Source organism: Hordeum vulgare, chromosome 5H (assembly GCF_904849725.1).
Source record: "Hordeum vulgare subsp. vulgare chromosome 5H, MorexV3_pseudomolecules_assembly, whole genome shotgun sequence".
Taxonomy (NCBI): domain Eukaryota; kingdom Viridiplantae; phylum Streptophyta; class Magnoliopsida; order Poales; family Poaceae; genus Hordeum; species Hordeum vulgare.
The window spans coordinates 435,142,075-435,162,869 of NC_058522.1; the positions used below are offsets into that span (position 1 = coordinate 435,142,075).

The 20,795-nt window shown below is 45.5% G+C and overlaps 1 protein-coding gene across 2 annotated transcripts; it reads right to left on the reverse strand.

Annotated features, from left to right (window-relative positions):
- Positions 1 to 798: 798 nt before the first annotated feature.
- LOC123397648 (ethylene-responsive transcription factor 1-like) lies at positions 799 to 4,051 on the reverse strand. Of its 2 annotated transcripts, XM_045092186.1 has the most exons (4): positions 3,609 to 4,051; positions 1,454 to 2,160; positions 1,274 to 1,375; positions 799 to 1,099 (listed from the first exon to the last, which is right to left on the reverse strand). In XM_045092186.1, exons 1-3 carry the CDS (start codon positions 3,913 to 3,915, stop codon positions 1,310 to 1,312), a joined length of 1,080 nt encoding a protein of 359 aa, XP_044948121.1. In that variant the 5' UTR covers positions 3,916 to 4,051; the 3' UTR covers positions 799 to 1,099; positions 1,274 to 1,309. The 2 variants fall into 2 exon arrangements, with proteins under 2 accessions (XP_044948121.1, XP_044948120.1); XM_045092185.1 differs by having other exon boundaries at positions 1,274 to 2,160; positions 3,609 to 4,050.
- Between the last annotated feature and the right edge of the window lie 16,744 nt (positions 4,052 to 20,795).

Below are 20,795 nucleotides of genomic sequence, written 5' to 3' on the forward strand. Positions count from 1 at the left end.
CGCTTCTCCGGGTGGAACTGGACATGCGGTCTCTGTCGCTGACACTCACCATGGCGATGCGTGATGAATATAATTCGGAGGACCTGTCCATGCATGCATGATTCCATGACAGCACATCCAAGTTGGTCAATTTGCATGCTAGGTTTTTCGATCGGTGGCGGAAGCAAATCTTGGGGAAACAATCGTTAATCGGCGATGAAGCGGACCCGGCATGGGGCCTGCATTTCCCCACAAAATATTGCTAGTACTACTACTTGCAAAGGAGCCGCATCGTTTCCCAACAAATATTGCTACTTGCAATGAAGCTGCATCGCGAAGCATGTACGATGAAAAGGATGTGCTAACAGCAATATCAGAAAGTTGACGCCCGATTCCTCCCTTAGGAAAAAAATCAAACTATCAAAAGACGGTGACGGAAGCTAATTGTTTGTTGCAGCCTTGCAGGAGCGCTAATTATGATAATGATAAACAAAGCAAAACCAGGGACCAAATCCAGTGTGCAACCGATCATCTTTGAATTCAGTTTCGTTTTGCATGTCACACTCGTCCCAGATACAGTCAGCTGCACTGGTATTTAATTTAATCTTGGGTGTCAAGTGTGGCACAAAACAAAGCCCAGATTCAGCTAATTGCTTGGCCACCCCACCTACCAATCAAAACCTAATGCTGGAATAATGGCGCTGATCGTCCTCAACAAACGGCTGAGTTAAAGACAGAACCATTTAATATGTGAAGCTGTTGATCTGGTCATAGATCTCTCCAGATTTCAGATGTCGCGCGGAAAGCGAGAGCGAGCACTGAGCAGAAGGACAATATATAAGCACAATCATATACGAGTACTCAACAAGCACATTACATCAGGCATATGACCCAAGGTGTTTATTAAACTCCAGCCTCCAACATGCACCCAATCATTATATAGAGACGACATACAACAACAGAATATAAACATGACCATACGGTTCCCACTGCTAGCAGCATACAGTCTTTAGCATAACTATGGTTTCATCCGCTACAGAACGTAGCAGAAGCCACCGATCCTTCTTTCATCTTGGCCACATGCACCACCAATTCTTCATCTTGCCCACATGCAAGGGACCTGCCAATAAACCCAACGTTAAGACCATTTAAGAACAAAGTTAAGACCATTTAAGAACATCCATCATTTTTATACATTTGTGCGACAAGTAGATCGGAGGGAGTAGTATCTTGTGCAAGAAAAGCATGGAAGAGAACGAGACTGTGCGATATATATACTAGATGGATGGCTTACATTTGTGCTGTCCGCAGACCACATTGACAAGAACCATCAATAACCACCAGCTGCCATGAACAGCTCATCGAGGCTCCAGAGATCCCCACTGCTTGCCCCATCCTGCATCGCACCATTCAGCAAAAGGTTGTCCATAGATCCGTCCGAGCTGCTCTCAACGTAGGGCAACGAGTACTTCACCTCATTGTCAAAAGCAGGGATGTCTTGTGCACCATTTCCCTGAGGCAGCACAGCTACGCCAAAGTTGTTCCTCATTCTCTTTGGAGCTCCGCCTTGCAGGTAAGCGGGCTCGCCGTACGCCGGCATGGCAGCAGCACTCGGTACGAAGACGGACGTGTAGTCCGGGGTCATGGCCTCGTCGTCCCACCCAAAGTCAGTGGAGCCAAATGAATTGCTGCTCTGGTCAGAGAGCATGTTCATTCCGAATGCCTCGGTGGGGGCAAGGTGTTTCACTGGAAGAAGGGAATCCACACTGTCAGTTGGCTTTGCAGGAACCTTCTTGTCACTGAAGGCAAACATCGCGAACAAATCATTGTCTCCTCTGCTCAGATGATTGAAAGGCTGATCCTCGCAGGCCTTCGGAGGTGGAGCTAGCTTTGCTGATTTAGCAGCAGTTGGCTTCAGGGTAGACTTCTGAACAGTCGGAGCATCCTCAGGAAAATTGACCTTGGCTTTCTTGCCACGGATCTTGCGGGCCTCAGCATCATATGCCCTGGCTGCCTCCTCAGCAGTGTCGTATGTCCCGAGCCAAACCCGGACACCCTTGCTAGGGTCACGGATTTCAGCTGCCCATTTCCCCCAGGGACGCTGGCGGATCCCTCTGTACTGATTCTTCCGAACGCGCTTTACTTGTTTGGCAGCAGGTCCATCATGTTGAACAGCAGCATCTAGAATAGAAAAAAACTTAGCAATACATCCCAACAAGACAATTTGAATAGCAAACTGATGGTACAACAATCCCAATAGCAATTGATTTACCGAATAAAATCATTCAGAACTTTACGGTGCCTTGATATCTGCTTATGTCTAACAAGTGAACACCCATGCTAATGGTACACTTTTACTCTAGTTGTGCAAGAGACGAATTCATATGTTTGATCGGAGGGAGTACAGATTTAGAATAAATGATTTCCAGTTTCCACAAGACATCTCCAAGATAAATAGTTATATGGAAAGTTAAGTTGGAGAATATCAACCGGAAATGAAAAGATTGAGACCAGAATTGTGTTTCCTTCTGACAGAGTATGAGCATACTGTCTCTCTCAAAATAAGTATGAGCATACTGTAGAAACATGTTTATTGTAGAAACACCAATTAACCTTGGGAACGAACGACATGCCTACAGCGGGGACATATATAAGTAATAATAGACATGATGCTATTAGGAACAACATCATTGAGTTTATAAAACTAATTGGTTGCTCTACGGACTACGGTCAGCAAGAGATGGTAATTTCCTTCATTTCTCTACGGTCAGCAATGATGTATAGAAATTAACATCCCGGTAAGAATTTGTTTTCCTTTACATCAGAATTAGGTGGATGCGCTTCGTCGGGGTGGAAAAAGAATTAAGCTGATGTAAATTTGAAGTCACTAGATTTTTTTTATTTCAATGGATCAAAGAAACTGAAATGAGGCGCAAATTTATTATTTTCAAGATCCCTTGAAGGGCACTAGCAGGGCATACATCTAAATCTCAAGATGACAATACACCAATCAAAACTTAACAAGATAATGTAAAAACTAAGACAGTAAATTTGTTTTCACCATAGATAAGACATATTAGGAGAGCATCACCATAGATGGGTTAATCCTAATAAAATGTTAATACAAGGCAGAAGCTTACAAAACTCCCCATGATTAGTTATGGAGGCGTTGTTCTAAAATTAGTTATGGAGGCGCAGAGATACACTGAACAACCACAAGAACTCAACTACTACCTTGGAAACTCATTAATCCTCCACCTTACTAGTATCCTAAAACAGTTCAAGGCTGAAAAATGAATGCTAACAGATTCTCACACAGAATTTGCCTACCAAAATCCCGACTAGCTAAGATCTTATGCCCTAGAAATTAGAATTAGCCAGATTTGGAGTAATAATTAAGCGAAATTTACAGCGCCAAGCAGTGACTCCATCCCTTGCATCGAGATTAAATCTAGCACTACTAGGGCCTTGCCACCGGGAGTCGATTCGTTGGGCAGATACTCAGTACAACATCTCTCTTCTCACCGGCGACGCAAAGCAGGCGGGGCCATCTTTCCTTTTGCGCTCGTAAATAGTAAAGGGGAAAGAAGAAGGGGACGCCAAGTTGAATGTGCCCCTCGTGGTCTCACCTCGGCGGGCAGGGGCCCTGAGCGCGACCTCGGCCGCGGCGGCGAAGGCGAACCCGGCCGTCGCCGGCGCCGGCGGAGGGGGGACCTCCTCGACCTCGTCGTCCTCCTCCTCGCTGGAGTCCCGCTCGAAGTCGCGGAAGTCGGCCTCGAAGTCCTCCTCGTCCGCCTTTTTCCGCAGGCCCGTCCAGAGCGAGTCTGCCGTCACGCTGCGCTGCTGCTGCTTCTTCTTGGCCGTCGCCGCTGCCTTGGCCGCCGCCGCGGCCGCCGACGGCGGGATGAATCCCGCGAGGATGGCTCCGCCGCACATGGCGAGCTGTGGATCAAGGGAGGGAGGGCTAGATCGGTGCCTGCCGGGAGAGGCGAGCACGGGCGGCACAGTGATGGAGGAGGCGAGCTTTGCGGGCGGAGTGGGGGATGGAGGGTGGTGGCGATGCTACTAGCTGGCGGGCGGTGCTCCCTACTTATAATAGCGGTGTCCGCTGACGCGCTACCCGACGGCGACAATCGAAGCGCCTGGGCGCTCCTACCACCCTTTTCACCCCGGGTTAATTTTGATTATTACCGCGTCTCTTTCGCGCCTAAAGTAGAGCAAAGTGAGCCGTGTGCACGTACTAGTGCTACTGCTGCTGCCAGAGCGTGAGGGAGTTCGTTGCGGTGGTACGATTTCTTGCAGTAGTAGTGATACTACCACTACACTGCTACTGCTAGTACCGCATGGCTCACGCGGGTGGGTGCTGGTGGTGACACGGCAAGGTATGCCCGAACGATGGATGGATGCTGTAGATGGCTGTGTATGTATACGTGACGCCGCCAGAACCTCGTAGGGTTCCCGGGCACCAAGCGTGCGTATCTTGTAGACCTCGTGTGTACTACTACGTGGGAGGTTTGGCTGGTGATGTGTGTAAAGTCGTACGTAAATGCGATCAGAAGATGTGGCTGGATGGAAGTAGGGCTGGCCAAAGCTGCTTTTTGGAGCCAACCGACCATGTGATCCGTCCATCCATCTACCGGTCCGGTCGAGCGAGCGCGAGCAGGCTTGGGTTGGGTTGGGTGCGTGCGTGCGTGCGTGCGTGTGCCGGACGCGATGCGCCGCCTTGCGCCTCGCGTGGCGCGTCCGTCCGTTCGTCCGTCCCGTGGCGCGCGCGCGTCGATGGCGTCACGCCATGTTTCGTGGTTTTTTTTTACCTGCAACTGTGTCGAGGAGATGAGCCGGAAAGCGGCTTACGTTACGAGTTTTATTTTGGCGCGATGAGAAACGCGCGGGAGCGTGACAACGAGGAACGGCGTCTCTGTAGCCTGCCTAGCGCTGCAACCGGTGGGTGGGCTGGAGGCTGGTTTTGCGGTAAGCACACAGTACTGCCGCTGCGCTACGCTTTGCTCCGGCTGTCCGGCCGTTCTGACGCATTTAAACCGGCGCTCCGGCCGCCCTGCGCGTGTGTGTGTCCGACTGTGGACATGTCGGCTATGTTTGTACTATACGTGTGGCCCAGGTTTTTCTCGTTTTTTTCTCTCTCTCTTTTACCTGTACACAACTGGGAGTATGTATTGTGCACTACGTGACAAACCAGCCGTGAAACGTAATAAGTAGGAGCACGGTGTGTTTTGTTTTGTTGTGACACTATTCTGGTTATTTTAACACAACATGCAATTATATCATGATGTGTACATTCATCCCTACGAATGCACACAACATGCAATTACATGCAATTATGTGTGATACGTATACGTCCGTGCGTGTGAGAGATTGTTTTTTCTATTGGTACTAGATATACCATGTGCGTTGCTGCGGAAACATCTTAGCTTGCAAAGGTGAAAGTTAAATTCAACAAAATTATGAGGGTTTAAATATTCAATACTTGTAATAGCCCAAAATAAATAGCAGGAAAGAAGTATATTTTTACGAGGAAGAAACATAGTCGGTATAAGAAAATGAAAAGGAACAACCGAGGAGAAATCCTGACCATGTAATCTCGGTCAGAGGAGGCCGGAATTTCACAGATTTATTCTTATGTATAGTGATTAGGTTTGTAGCTATTGTGGTATGATATGCATGCATCTCTTAGGTAGTGTCCATTGACAACGTACCTAGGGTAATCAGCAAAGAATTAATCATGCATACGTGCGCATGCTAGTACCAGCAACAATGTACCACACGAGAAACAGAGTAGTGGCATGCACACACACGCACCGCTCTCGCTCGTGATGCAACCGGAGGACTGTAAATTCATCCGCAAAAAACTTATATGTATAGTTTTGGAGACAGTATACAGTTTAATCAGTAAACTAGTCAAACCTCGACGTAACAAACGCATCGTCACGGAACTGGTCGGAATCTACTTGAAACTCACCGGAATCCGTCGCCGCATGTCGGAAGAAGCCGCCGCATATGCCGGAATTTGTCGTCGATGCTCCGAATTGCGGCCAGCTCGACCTCCACTGCCGAGACGAGGCCGTCCACAGGCGGGATGGAGCAGGTCACCGACGGCCTGAATCAGGGTGGTGCGGCACCGAAGAAGAGCGGGGCAGGGCAGGGGAGCTCGTGCGACCACAACGTGGAACGTACACGCGACGGCGGGCAGTGTCGGGCTCAATCGGGAACGGGCAGTGCCGAGCTCAATCGGAAGCAGGGCTCCTCCACTGCATGCATGGCCGGAAACGGACGGCGCCGGGACGAGGCAGAGGCAAGGCGAGCGGCGTCGGGGCGAGCCGGGGCACCAGGGCGAGGCACACCGTGGCCGGAGACGGCTCGCTAGAACAGGAGGAAAAAAGAAAAAAAAATAAACTATAGTGAAATACAGTTCCATTTATCGGGTGTGTTTTGTCCGGGACAATTTTGCACCGTAAAAACGGTTTACAATGCCCATATATGCGTTTTTAAGGGTCACTTTTATGGGGTCTGTTAGAGATGCCTCTAACAACATCTACAACCGGACCCCTTATTTTCTCTTCAAACGTCATTCCTTCAAACATATAGATATATTTATATATACATAAATAAATCTTAATTTGCACGCCGGTTGTTCGACCATGAATAGTGTTTCCTTTTCCCGCTATCCGAAAGGCCGCGACTGATCAAGACCTATAACCCTTTATTCAAGAGCGGTTCGGGACCGTTTTTACTAACACGTTTCATCACGGGGATCGTGTCCCTCTTTTTTAGGTATATGATTTATGATTTGGATTATCCCACGCGTCCATAACCGTACGATTTTATCAGAAAATGGCGAAGTTCAAGGCAGAGTGGCAGAGCTTTTGGTATTTTAGCGAGACATAAAAGGTAGAACTCCCACTATAGCCCCCTCACGCATTCTACATCTCGCACCGTCGTTGCTATTCCCTTCTACCAGAGCTCCAGCGCTCAAGCCCTCCTACCCCTCTCGTTCCCTCGAATCCTTCCCTCAATCCGGCGATGGCCAGCTCAGCCTCAAAGGACAAGTGGGAGGCCTCCTACGTCACCGAGAAAGACATCCTAGACCTGAAGAGCTCCGGCTACTTGCCAGAGAACATAGCCCACCCTGCTCCGGAGAAGGGCCAAATTATCCCCATGCCGAAGGATGAGGGGAGAGTAGTCTTCATCCCTCATTTTCTTCGGTGCTTGTGTTTTCCCCTTCACCTCTTTGTTCGGGGAATTATGGTCTACTACGAGCTTGACTTCCATGATCTTCCCTCTAACTCATTACACACCTCTCAGCTTTCATCATAGTCTATGAAGAACTTTTACGGGTCCATACCCACTTCGGCCTATGGCTGAAAATTCTCAAAGTCAAGCCCAAAGTTGTCAACTGCGATCGGGCTGACTGCAGGGAAGCGATGATCAACAAGCTTGCTGGGGTCAAGTGGCCAAAGGGCACATTCATATACAATGTGCAAAGCATGGCAGAAAGAGTGTCTCAATATCATCGAGCCGCGTAGCGCGGGAGAGACAGCTCCTGCAGCATTCAGATCTGGCCCTCCCACCCGTCTTGTGTCGTGGACGGAAAAGGCCCTCTATTGGGGGGAGGCCGTGGAGGAGAAGGAGCTCACAAAGGTCTTCATTTTAATGGAGAAGAAAATCAAACGCAACGTGATCCAAGTGATGCTACGTCGCCGCCTTCTCCCATGCCAACATCAGTCCATCCCGATGTGGGATCATAATCTGGAGGATCCGGACAGTTCGGAACTTTTTTCGCATTACCCTTGAGAAATTATGGAAGGCACTTTTCAAGTCGTAGAAGGCTTGGCGAGCCGAAGAGGAAGACGTAGGCATTCCCGTCCTTAACCCTCCCGGGCCGGTAAGGTTTTTATCACATCCTCACTTTTCATCCCTCCTTTTAACGAGGTACTCACTTCTTTTTTCCCCTGTATTTGCAGGTCTCACCGGAAAATTCCCAACGGACCAACTGTCTGACGCCTTTGCCCGAGGGCAACATGACGCTACTACGCAACCATATTGATCGAGAAGCTGTACACGGCTTCGAGGGAAAAGGAGGAGCAGAAGAAAGGGAAGAAAAAGGTCTGAGAGGGTCTTCGATCCAAGGGTCCAACAGACACGAGGTCTGAGGATACGCTGACTCTCTCCAATCTGGAGGGAGAGGAAGAAGATGATGAGAAGGAGGTGAGCTACTCCTCCCATACGAGGAAGAGAACAACGTCTGAAGACGTCGAGGGAGATTTAGTTCCTGTTGCTCCGAAGAAGCAACGCAGGACCTCCACGACCCTACTTGAAAATGTTCCCAACTCAGACGAGGAGTCCCAGGATGATGCACCGGTCCACCAAAGGACCCTTAGGGTGAAACCCCAAGCACGAAGGTACTTATCAAAAATCCGAACACTCCACTCTTTTAAATGTCGTAGTTTTAACGACTAGGCATGTTTTCCGTATTATAGCCCGCAACGCGATTTCCCCACCGATCAGATTTCACACGGGCATTCTTTGCCACCTAATCTAGGTGAAAGCGGGACTGGCTCGGCCCACACACCTCCCCACGCCACTGACGAGATCGGGGAGGTGGTATCTCGAGAACTCCCGCTGAGCCGGAAACCAAGGCCGAGGGTGACAATATCATTGCCGAGGTTGACACCTTGTCTCCAAAGGACCAGGATGATGAAGCCCTCATGGAAAGGAAGGAAGGAGGGTCGAGACATTTTAGGTCTGCTCCAAAGACAACTTTGGAGGACCCTCCATCCCTGGCACCGTCAGTAGCAGTTTCTCCATGAAGGGTGACCGCTATGCTGCTCCCGGAGCCGTCCACAACGGAGTAACTGTGAACTGGATGGCCGGCCATGAGGGAGGAGGGTCTCAATGACTCTTGCGTTCCTAAAGAGTGTCGTACTCATCTCAGTGTGGTATTGAAAAGCATCCAGTATGTTGATAGTGGTTTGAAAGAGGCTTTCGATGTGCTACTCACACATATCAAAGTAATCTGCACACTCTTTTTCCTTCACAAATTAATTCTATTTTTTGTATTATCTATAAGAAATCTTATGCTTAGTAGCCCCCGAGCCTTGTGCGAGTTAGGAAAAACTCACGCCAGAATAGTTCAGAAAAAGTTGCATGTACCCCCAAGACTTTGGTAGGATGATAAAAAAACACTAGCACATGATTTCAAAGCTTATTTGTAGGCTTCCACCTTGGTACAGCCCCCAACTCCATGGAGTTGGCGGAAATGAACTGGAAGCTAAAGTTTCCGAGGAAGAGCTCGACCGCATCAACAAGCGGTTTGAGGACGCACAAGGTAAGCGTTCAAACCTTAGTTTTCTCATAAAAGTGAGGTGTTTAATATTTTTGTCTCTAAGTGCGATTTATTTGTGTGACCATCATTGTTGTTGCTGCTGACGTCGAGCGGCTCAAAGCCAAACTGGACAAGGACAAGCAGGAGGCTGCCGAACAAAGAGAGGTGGCCGGGCATGCCAAGTCTCCCAGTGAGAGGTCCGAGGCCAGGGTTAATGAGGTCCAGCAAGAGCTCAAGGAAGCCATCATGAAAAATGAGGCACTTGAGCAGAAGAATAAGGAAAAATCTTCCAAGCCGACCTTGGTAATTGTCGCACTCCAAGAAGCGCGGAAGGAGGCACGCAGTCATCGGAAGGAGATCCATCAGATCAAGCAAATTGTAGATGGTAAGAGATATTTACTACTGTGTATATTCGACGGACAAAGATTTGCATTGATTACTCAAGTGTGGAGTTCTCGAGGTGCGATTGTACATCTCTCGAAGAGTGCGGGGGATGCTGTGAATCACTATGCATCCTAGGAGGGTGAGGCCGAGCAAAGGCTCTTCTCGGCACAATTTCAAGCCCGCGAGCAACCCCTTCTTGTCTCCGATCAGTTGAAACAACTAATGGAGCTGCACAAGATGGCAGAGACGATGATGAAGGATCTTTGCATCAGGCTTTTGCCGATAGAGCCGCTGCCCAGCAACTATTTTGGCCTAGTGCAAAAACTGATTACTATTGCACCCCATATTGATATCATGAAGCTCTCTGTCTGCATCGAGGGAGCTCAGATGTCATTTGCAAGAACGATGATGCATTGGCCAAAAGTGGAGCCCGTCAAGATGGCCACCGCACCTCCACCACCTAGAAAGGAGCATAGACGCCTAGAGGTGTACGTCTCCACTTCAATGGAAGGTGCTCGGGTTGTAGAAGCGCAGTTCTCAATAGATTTAATCTTTGAATGAAAACTTTATCCTATAAAAGAGGGTGTATGATACAATGCCATTTTAATGTTGCATGGTATACCATGTGTTTTTAATTACAATTCATGTGTGGTTGTTTTAATATTGAAAGTTTCGTGTCGTCGGCTCCAGCCGAGTGACAAATACTATCAGGGGTGTTTTGGGCTTCCGCGTTATTACCCTTAGCCAATGTATTTGTGCCCTAAGGCGGTAATGCGGGAGAAAACTAGGCAATGGGACTCTGCAGCTTTAAGTCTTTCACTTAGCCATAGGAGCTTGACTGTGGGGGCCAATTGGAGCCCCCTTGTAAAGCATGATATTCGGCTATATCGTGGTGTAAAAACCTATTATCAGTTGGTTTGAGAGGTTTCAAACCTTTCTCATAATGCGATGAACCCCCAACAGTTCTTTAGTTTAATATTTGTCTTTGGACCGCATGCTAGTTCTCGCTTATGGTGACAGTCAGTTTTTGGCTTTCTCCACTGAGGTACTTAACCAGACTAGCCGAAACTACAATCGGATTGGTTCTCCCTTTACCATTTTAGCCGAACGGACCGAACATACAGGGGTAAGCACACAAGCGGGGCAACCTAACTTTAGACCCAAGACATGATTCGAAACCGATGCATATAACGCGAATCCAAGACTCCACACACGCAAATGCTAAATAGTATTGTAATGGTTCTAAGGGCGCTCATGGCGGCCAATCCCCCCGTCCATTTAGCCAGTATCCAACATGGCATAAAAAATAAGCTTGTGTAGATATGTACCCACGCGTAAGTGCAACACATCAAAAGTATAGTCATCATGATGAAATGAAACAAACACTTAGCACGAGTAGTGTGATGAGGATAAGCAGGTGAAGAACAAGTGATGTGAAGAATTTAAGATGAGGAAATTGAGAAAGTATTTATTCAAATTCTTCAAATAGTAACGATCAATTTCATCAACACGTGAATGAGGAAATAGAACTAGGTACTTGGTGGAGATAATGATTTGATGACCGAGTTCTAACTGTTGTGACAGTCGTACGTATGGTCTGGAGTGCTTGGTATTTAAACCAAAGGACACACAATCAAAGGATACTAAGTCCTTACTGTATTCTCCTTGAGCTAAGGACACACAGTCCTAGCCCAACACTCGTGGTAAGTCTTTAGGGCACACTTCCAAACCCTCACAAACTCGGTCACCAGCAATCCACAATTTACTGCTGGATGCTCTAGACCAGTGATACCTAACTGTCTAGAAGATGCACAGTCTTCAAAGGTAACAAGCATCGGTTCCACACATGAACAATCTCTTAAGTGATGCTCAATCACTTTGTTTTTTTGGTATTTGGTTTGGATGTCTCGGGATTTTCATCACTGATGTTTTTCTCTCAAAGTCTTCGAGGAATGGGTTGCTCTCAAAGGACAAGTGTCAAGTTCTCTCGTGGAGCAGCCAACTAGCTAGTGGTTTTGGGGGTGGCTATTTATAGTGTGGGAGCAATCCCGACATGATTTGACATAAATTCCCCAATGGTATGACCGTTATGTGGATAAGGTTTGGGGACAGGTGGTGCGCGACGCAGCAATGGTCGGAACTTTTAAGCTGTGAAAGTCCTCATGTCTCTCATATTCCTCACTCGTAGGTAATTCGCAGAGGTGAAAATCGACTCAGTTGATACGTCTCCATCGTATCTATAATTTTTGATTGTTTCATGCCAATATTATACAACTTTCACATACTTTTGTCAATTTTTTATATGCTTTATGCGACTAACCTATTGATCTAGTGCCTAGTGCTAGTTCCTATTTTTTTGCATATTTTTTGTATCGCGGAAAATCCATATCAAACAAAATTCAAACGTGATAAAAATTTACGGAGAATTATTTTGGAATTTATGTGATTTTTGGGAGGTGGAATCAACACAAACGGGGGCCCACAGAGCCCACGACCCACCAGGGCGCGCCACAGGCCCCGGGCGCACCCTGGTGTCTTGTGTCCTCCTCGAACGTCGGTTGGAGCCCTTCTTCTGGCGTAAGAAAGATAATTTACGGAAAACAATCATGTAATTTTTTTAGCTCAATCGGAGTTACGGATCTCCAGGAATTTAAGAAACCGTGAAGGGCCAGATCTGGGAAGCGTGAAACAGAAGAGAATAGAGAGGGGGATCCAATCTCGGAGGGGCTCCCACCCCTCCGCCGCCATGGAGTCCATGGACCAAAGGGGGACCTATCCTCCCATCTAGGGGGGAGGCCAAGGAATAATAAGAAGGATGGCGGCTCTCTCCCCCTCTCTCCCACTGGCGTCGGAGTGGCGCCGGGGCTAGGATCGTGACGGCGATCTACATGAACAACCTTGCTACCGTCAACGCCAACTTTCTCCCCCTCTATGCAGCAGTGTAACACCCCTTATACCCGCTATAATCTCTACTTAAGCATGGTTCTCAACTGCATATATTATTTCCCAATGATATTTGGCTATCCTATGATGTTTGAGTAGATCCGTTTTGTCGTATGGGTTAATCGTGATCTTGGTTGGTATGATTGTATATTTTATTTATGGTGCTGTCTTACAGTGCCATCTGTGTCGTGTAAATGTGAGGGCCCCCCGTTGTAGGGTGTTGAAATATTTTCATGGTTTTCTTATTGTCGGTGTTGGGTGACAACAACCTAAACGCGGATAAGTGGGTTATGGCGTATGTGAGTAAAGAGGACTTGATACTTAATGCTATGGTTGGGTTTCACGACCTTAATGATCTTTAGTAGTTGCGGATGCTTGCTAGAGTTCCAATCATAAGTACATATGATCCAAGCAGAGAGAGAATCTTAGCTCATGCCTCTCCCTCATATAAAATTGCAAGAATGATTACCGTTACTTGTTATCGATTGCTAGGGACAAATGACTTTCTTGTTGACAAAAGCTATCCACTTTTATTACCTCGCAATTTATTCGTAGTTTTATTCTTGCAAAATAGTTTCATAATTGTTTTAGGTAAAGCAAACGTCAAGCATGCGTAGAGTTGTATCGGCGGTCGATAGAACTTGAGGCAATATTTGTTCTGCCTTTAGATCCTTGTTGGGTTCGACACTCTTATTTATCGAAAAAGGCTACAAATGATCCCCTATACTTGTGGGTTATCAAGACCTTTTTCTGGCGCCGTTGCCGGCGAGAAATAGCGTGGGGGTGAATATTCTCGTGTTTGCTTGTTTGCTTTCTCACTAAGTAGTTTTTTTCATTCTAGGTTGTTCTCTATCTTTAGTTATGGATATGGAACACGAAAGACCAAAAATATTAGTGGTGCTTGCTACACATGGAGATGGGGAGCCTCCTAAAACCCTCGATGCTCGTTATGTGAAAATATTATGCACTATGTTGATAATCTTGAGAAAACCCCCTTCAACATGATAATGGGAGACACATTGGATCAACGTGAATTCTTTACGGATTATCTCTTGACACAAAAAGGGAAACTGTTATGGGTTCAAATTGATATGTTGCATTGGTATGCTTGGAATTTATGCCAGAGATATGATTTTACTTGTTGCTCTAGGATGAATGCTCCACACCTTCCCTTTTCATGCAAATTTAATGATAATGAAACCTTGGCTTCTTACGCTAATGGTATATATGATTTCTATGATGTGGAACGAATAAAAGAATTTGTTGCTTTTAAGGGTGCTTATGAAATTGAATCTTTGTTTCAAAAGTTTGAAGATTTTGATGATTCAGTTTATAGACGTGAAAATTTTGCTATCCTTAAATATTTATATGATAATTATAAATACAATACGGACATTGATGCGTTTATTGAGAAAGTCTCTGCTATCCAAGAAGAGACTAATATTTTGCACGAGTCTACGGAAGAAGGAATTGATGAAACTGTGAGCTCATTGGATGAAAAAGATGATGAGAAGAGCGAAGAACAAAAGGAGGAAGAGCGGATTGATCACCCGTGCCCACCTTCTAATGAGAGTAATTCTTCAACTCATACATTGTTTAACGTCCCTTCGTTCTTACCGAAGTATGAATGCTATGATAATTGCTATAATCCCGTTGATTCGTTTGAAATATCCCTTTTTGATGATGCTTGCTATGCTTGTGGCCAAGATGCCAATATGAATTATGCTATTGGAGATGAACTTGCTATTGTTCCTTACATTAAGAATGAAATTGTTGCTATTGCACCCACACATGATAGACCTATTATCTTTTTGAATTCTCCAAACTACACTATATCGGAGAAGTTTGCACTTGTTAAGGATTATATTGATGGGTTGCCTTTTACCACTACCCATGATGATTTTGATGAATATAATATACATGTCCTTGCTACTCCTACTTGCAATTATTATGAGAGAGGAACTACATCTCTGCCTCTCTATGTTTCCAACACGATAAAATTGCAAGAAACTGCTTATGCTATGTATTGGCCTTTACTTGATGTGCATGAATTTTTCTTGTATGACACGCTGATGCATAGGAAGAGAGTTAGACTTTGTCATTGCTTAATATATTTTGCTTTGTTCTCACTACTAAATGTCAAATAATTGCTAATTAAAATTGGCTTTGATATACCTTGGGATCCTGGTGGATCCATTACTTGAGCACTTTATGCCTAGCTTAATGGCTTTAAAGAAAGCGCTGCCAGGAAGACAACCCGTAAGTCTTAGAGATTCATTTAATTTTGTTGAGTGCTTTTATAAAGTTTGAAAACAAAAAATATAGAGGGGAACTTAAAACTTCACAAAAATAGAAGCGATTGAAAGGTGATGCATTGGTGAAGTGAGGCCGACCTTGAACACTTGTGTTCATGCTCATGGAAACAATGTGCAATTTTTCATGAATATTCTCACAAAAATAATTATCCCCTTGTACAAATCCATTGTATTATAAAAGTAATGTGCCAGGATTTGCCTTTAGGATGGGTTGATTGCTTGTTGCTATGTGCGGTGTAGAAACAAAATATTTTCCTGTAGCGTGTGAATTTTCATTTTTTACTGGAATGTAAAAAAGGTTCTGATTTTTTTTCAAAGTCTTTATATACAAATGTTTTATTTCATCCTAATTGTTCAGAATTTTTGGAGTACAAGAAGTATAGTAGATGTAAAGATTGCTTCAGACTGTCCTGCTTAAGACATATTATGTTTTTGATGCATTGTTTTGCATGTTTTGATGAAACTATCGATTTTTATGGGTGGTATGAGCCATGGAAAATTTATATTACAGTAGACACAATTCAAAAACCAAATATGAATTGGTTTGGAACAGTACTTAGAGTAGTGATTTTCTTTATTATACTAACGAATCTTCTGTTGAGTTTTGTGTGGATGAAGTGATCAAAGATCGAGGAAGTCTCGATATGAGGAGAAGGAGGAGAGACAAGATCTGAAGATTAGGGATTACCAAGGCACCCCAAGTAAATGTTCAAGGAGACTCAAGCGTCTAATCTTGGGGATGCCCCGGAAGGCATCCCATCTTTCTTTAACAAGTATCAGTATGTTTTCGTCTTTGCTTCGTTCATGTGATATGTGCAAATCTTGGAGCGTCTTTTGCATTTATTTTACATTTTTTCTTTTATGCACCATACTGGTATGATATAGTCCATGGTTGATTTATATAATTCTCATTGCACTTCACTTATATCTTTTGAGTGTGGCTTTATAGAATGCTTCATGTGCCTCACTTATATCATTTGAAGTTTGGATTGCCTGTTTTTCTTCACATAGAAAACCGTTGTTTGTAGAATTCTCTATTGCTTCACTTATACTTATTAGAGCATGATATTTTGTAGAAATAATTAAACTCTCATGCTTCACTTATATCTATTTAGAGAGTTAACATGAATTGGTCATTTGCATGGTTAGTCATGAAATCCTACATAAAACTTATGGATCACTGAATATGATATGTTTGATTCCTTGCAATAGTTTTGCGATACAGAGATGGAATATGTGGGATTTACTAGTAAACGGTTGTGGTTAGTAAGAATATTGGTGTTAAGGTTTGTGATTTCCGAAGCATGCACGTATAGTCTCTCGTTATGTCGGGAAGTTGGAGCACAATTTATCCTTGATTGTCTATCTGTGTGTGAAGGTCAGGGGCGCGCGATGGTTAACTCCTACCAACCTCCCCCCTTGGGGCATGCGTAGTAGCACTTTGCTTCGAGGGCTAATAAACTTTTGCAATAATTACATGACTTCTTTATGACTAATGTGAGTCCATGCATTGTACGCACTCTTACCTTTCGCAATTTGCTAGCCTCTACGGTACCGTGCATTGCCCTTTCTCACCTCGAGACGTGGTGCAAACCTCGCCGATGCATCCAAACCCCGTGATATGATACGCTCTATCACATATAAGCCTTATTATATCTTCCTCAAAACAGCCACCATACCTACCTATTATGGCCTTTCCATAGCCATTCCGAGATATATTTCCATGCAATTTCCACCGCCTCCGTTTGACTTGAGCATTCATTGTCCTATTGCTTTGCATGATCATATAACCGACATAGTAGTTGTGGCTCAGCCACCGTGCATCACTTTTTATACATGTTATGCTAGATCATTGCACATCCTGGTACATTGTCAGAGGCATTCATGTAGAGTCATATTTTGTTCTAGGTATCGAGTTGTAATTTTTATTTCTTTTGAGTTATAAGTAAATATAAGTGTGATGATCATCATAATTCATTATTAGAGCATGTCCTTGTGGGGGAACGTCGCATGGGAAACAAAAATTTTCCTACACGCACGAAGACCTATCATGGTGATGTCCATCTACGAGAGGGGATGAGTGATCTACGTACCCTTGTAGATCCTACAGCAGAAGCGTTAGTGAACGCGGTTGATGTAGTGGAACGTCCTCACGTCCCTCGATCCGCCCCACGAACAATCCCGCGATCAGTCCCACGATCTAGTACCGAACGGACGGCACCTCCGCGTTCAGCACACGTACAGCTCGACGATGATCTCGGCCTTCTTGATCCAGCAAGAGAGACGGAGAGGTAGAAGAGTTCTCCGGCAGCATGACAGCGCTCCGGAGGTTGGTGATGACCTTGTCTCAGCAGGGCTTCGCCCGAGCTCCGCAGAAACGCGATCTAGAGGAAAAACCGTGGAGGTATGTGGTCGGGCCGCCGTGGAAAAGTCGTCTCAAATCAGCCCTAAAACCTCCGTATATATAGGTGGGAGGGAGGGGACCTTGCCTTGGGGCTCAAGGGGGTCGGCCGAGTCCTAGGGGGGAGGACTCCCCCCTCAAACCGAGTTGGACTTGGTTTGGTGGGAGGGAGTCCTTCCCTTCCTTCCCACCTCCTCCTTTTTTTTTCTTTTCTCTTGATTTTCTCTTCTTGGCGCATAGAGCCCTTTTGGGATGTCCCACCAGCCCACTAAGGGCTGGTGTGCCACCCTCAAGGCCTATGGGCTTCCCCGGGGTGGGTTGCCCCCCCGGTGAACTCCCGGAACCCATTCGTTATTCCCGGTAACTCCGAAAACCTTCCGGTAATCAAATGAGGTCATCCTATATATCAATCTTCGTTTCCGGACCATTCCGGAAACCCTCGTGACGTCCGTGATCTCATCCGGGACTCCGAACAACATTCGGTAACCAACCATATAACTCAAATACGCATAAAACAACGTCGAACCTTAAGTGTGCAGACCCTGCGGGTTCGAGAACTATGTAGACATGTCCCAAGAGACTCCTCGGTCAATATCCAATAGCAGGACCTGGATGCCCATATTGGATCCTACATATTCTACGAAGATCTTATCGTTTGAACCTCAGTGCCAAGGATTCATATAATCCCGTATGTCATTCCCTTTGTCCTTCAGTATGTTACTTGCCCGAGATTCGATCGTCAGTATCCGTATACCTATTTCAATCTCGTTTACCGGCAAGTCTCTTTACTCGTTCCATAATACAAGATCCCGCAACTTACACTAAGTTACATTGCTTGCAAGGCTTGTGTGTGATGTTGTATTACCGAGTGGGCCCCGAGATACCTCTCCGTCACACGGAGTGACAAATCCCAGTCTTGATCCATACTATCTCAACTAACACCTTCGGAGATACCTGTAGAGCATCTTTATAGTCACCCAGTTACGTTGCGACGTTTGATACACACAAAGCATTCCTCCGGTGTCAGTGAGTTATATGATCTCATGGTCATAGGAATAAATACTTGACACGGAGAAAACAGTAGCAACAAAATGACACGATCAATATGCTACGTCTATTAGTTTGGGTCTAGTCCATCACGTGATTCTCCTAATGACGTGATCCAGTTATCAAGCAACAATACCTTGTTCATAATCAGAAGACACTGACTATCTTTGATCAACTGACTAGCCAACTAGAGGCTTGCTAGGGACGGTGTTTTGTCTATGTATCCACACATGCAAATGAGTCTTCATTCAATACAATTATAGCATGGATAATAAACGATTATCTTGATACAGGAATTATAATAATAACAATATTTATTATTGCCTCTAGGGCATAATTCCAACAGTCTCCCACTTGCACTAGAGTCAATAATCTAGACCTCACATCACCATGTGAATTACATTGTAATAAATCTAACACTCATACAGTTCTGGTGTTGATCATGCTTTGGCCGTGGAAGAGGTTTAGTCAGCGGGTCTGCTACATTCAGATCCGTGTGCACTTTGCATATATTCACGTCCTCTCCCTCGACGTAGTCGCGGATGAGGTTGAAGCGTCGTTTGATGTGTCTGGTCTTCTTGTGAAACCGCGGTTCCTTTGCTAAGGCAATGGCACCCGTGTTGTCACAGAACAAGGTTATTGGATTCAGTGCGCTTGGCACCACTCCAAGATCCGTCATGAATTGCTTCATCCAGACACCCTCCTTAGCCGCCTCCGAGGCAGCCATGTACTCCGCTTCACATGTAGAATCTTCTACGATGCTTTGCTTGGAACTGCACCAGCTTACTGCACCCCCATTAAGAATAAATACGTATCCGGTTTGCGACTTAGAGTCGTCCGGATCTGTGTCAAAGCTTGCATCGACGTAACCTTTTACGGCGAGCTCTTCGTCACCTCCATACACGAGAAACATCTCCTTAGTCCTTTTCAGGTACTTCAGGATATTCTTGACCGCTGTCCAGTGATCCACTCCTGGATTACTCTGGAACCTACCTGCCATACTTATGGCCAGGCTAACATCCGGTCTAGTGCACAGCATTGCATACATGATGGAACCTATGGCTGAAGCATAGGGGACGGAGCGCATATGCTCTCTATCTTCATCAGTTGCTGGGCACTGAGTCTTACTCAATCTCGTACCTTGTAGAACTGGCAAGAACCCTTTCTTGGACTGTTCCATTTTGAACCTCTTCAAAACTTTATCAAGGTATGTGCTTTGTGAAAGTCCTATCAGGCGTTTTGATCTATCCCTATAGATCTTAATGCCTAGAATGTAAGCAGCTTCTCCTAGGTCCTTCATAGAGAAACTTTTATTCAAGTAACCTTTTATGCTCTCCAAAAACTTTATGTTGTTTCCAATCAGTAATATGTCATCCACATATAATATTAGAAACGCCACAGAGCTCCCACTCACTTTCTTGTAAATACAAGATTCTCCAACCACTTGTATAAACCCAAATGCTTTGATCACCTCATCAAAGCGTTTGTTCCAACTCCGAGATGCTTGCACCAGTCCATAAATAGATCGCTGGAGCTTGCACACCTTGTTAGCATTCTTAGGATCGACAAAACCTTCGGGTTTTATCATATACAACTCTTCCTTAAGGAAACCGTTAAGGAACGCCGTTTTGACATCCATCTGCCAGATTTCATAATCGAAAAATGCAGCTATTGCTAACATGATTCTGACGGACTTAAGCATCGCTACGGGTGAGAAAGTCTCATCGTAGTCAACTCCTTGAACTTGTGAAAAACCCTTTGCCACAAGTCGAGCTTTATAAATGGTCACATTACCGTCAGCGTCCGTCTTCTTCTTAAAGATCCATTTGTTCTGAATGGCCTTGCGGCCCTCAGGCAGTACCTCCAAAGTCCACACTTTGTTCTCATACATGGATCTTATCTCGGACTTCATGGCTTCCAGCCATTTGTTGGAATCTGGGCCCACCATTGCTTCTTCATAATTCGCAGGTTCATTATTGTCTAACAACATGATTGATAAGACGGGATTACCGTACCACTCTGGAGCAGCACGTGGTCTCGTCGACCTGCGTGGTTCGACACAAACTTGAACTCGAGTTTCATGATCATCATCATTAACTTCCTCCTCAACCGGCGTCGCAATGACAGAGGTTTCCCCTTGCCCTGCGCCACCATCCAGAGGGATGAGAGGTTCGACAACCTCGTCAAGTTCTATCTTCCTCCCACTCAATTCTCTCGAGAGAAACTCCTTCTCGAGAAAAGCTCCGTTTTTAGCAACAAACACTTTGCCCTCGGTTTTGAGATAGAAGGTGTACCCAACTGTCTCTTTTGGGTAACCTATGAAGACGCACCTTTCCGCTTTGGGTTCCAGCTTTTCAGGCTGAAGCTTTTTGACATAAGCATCACA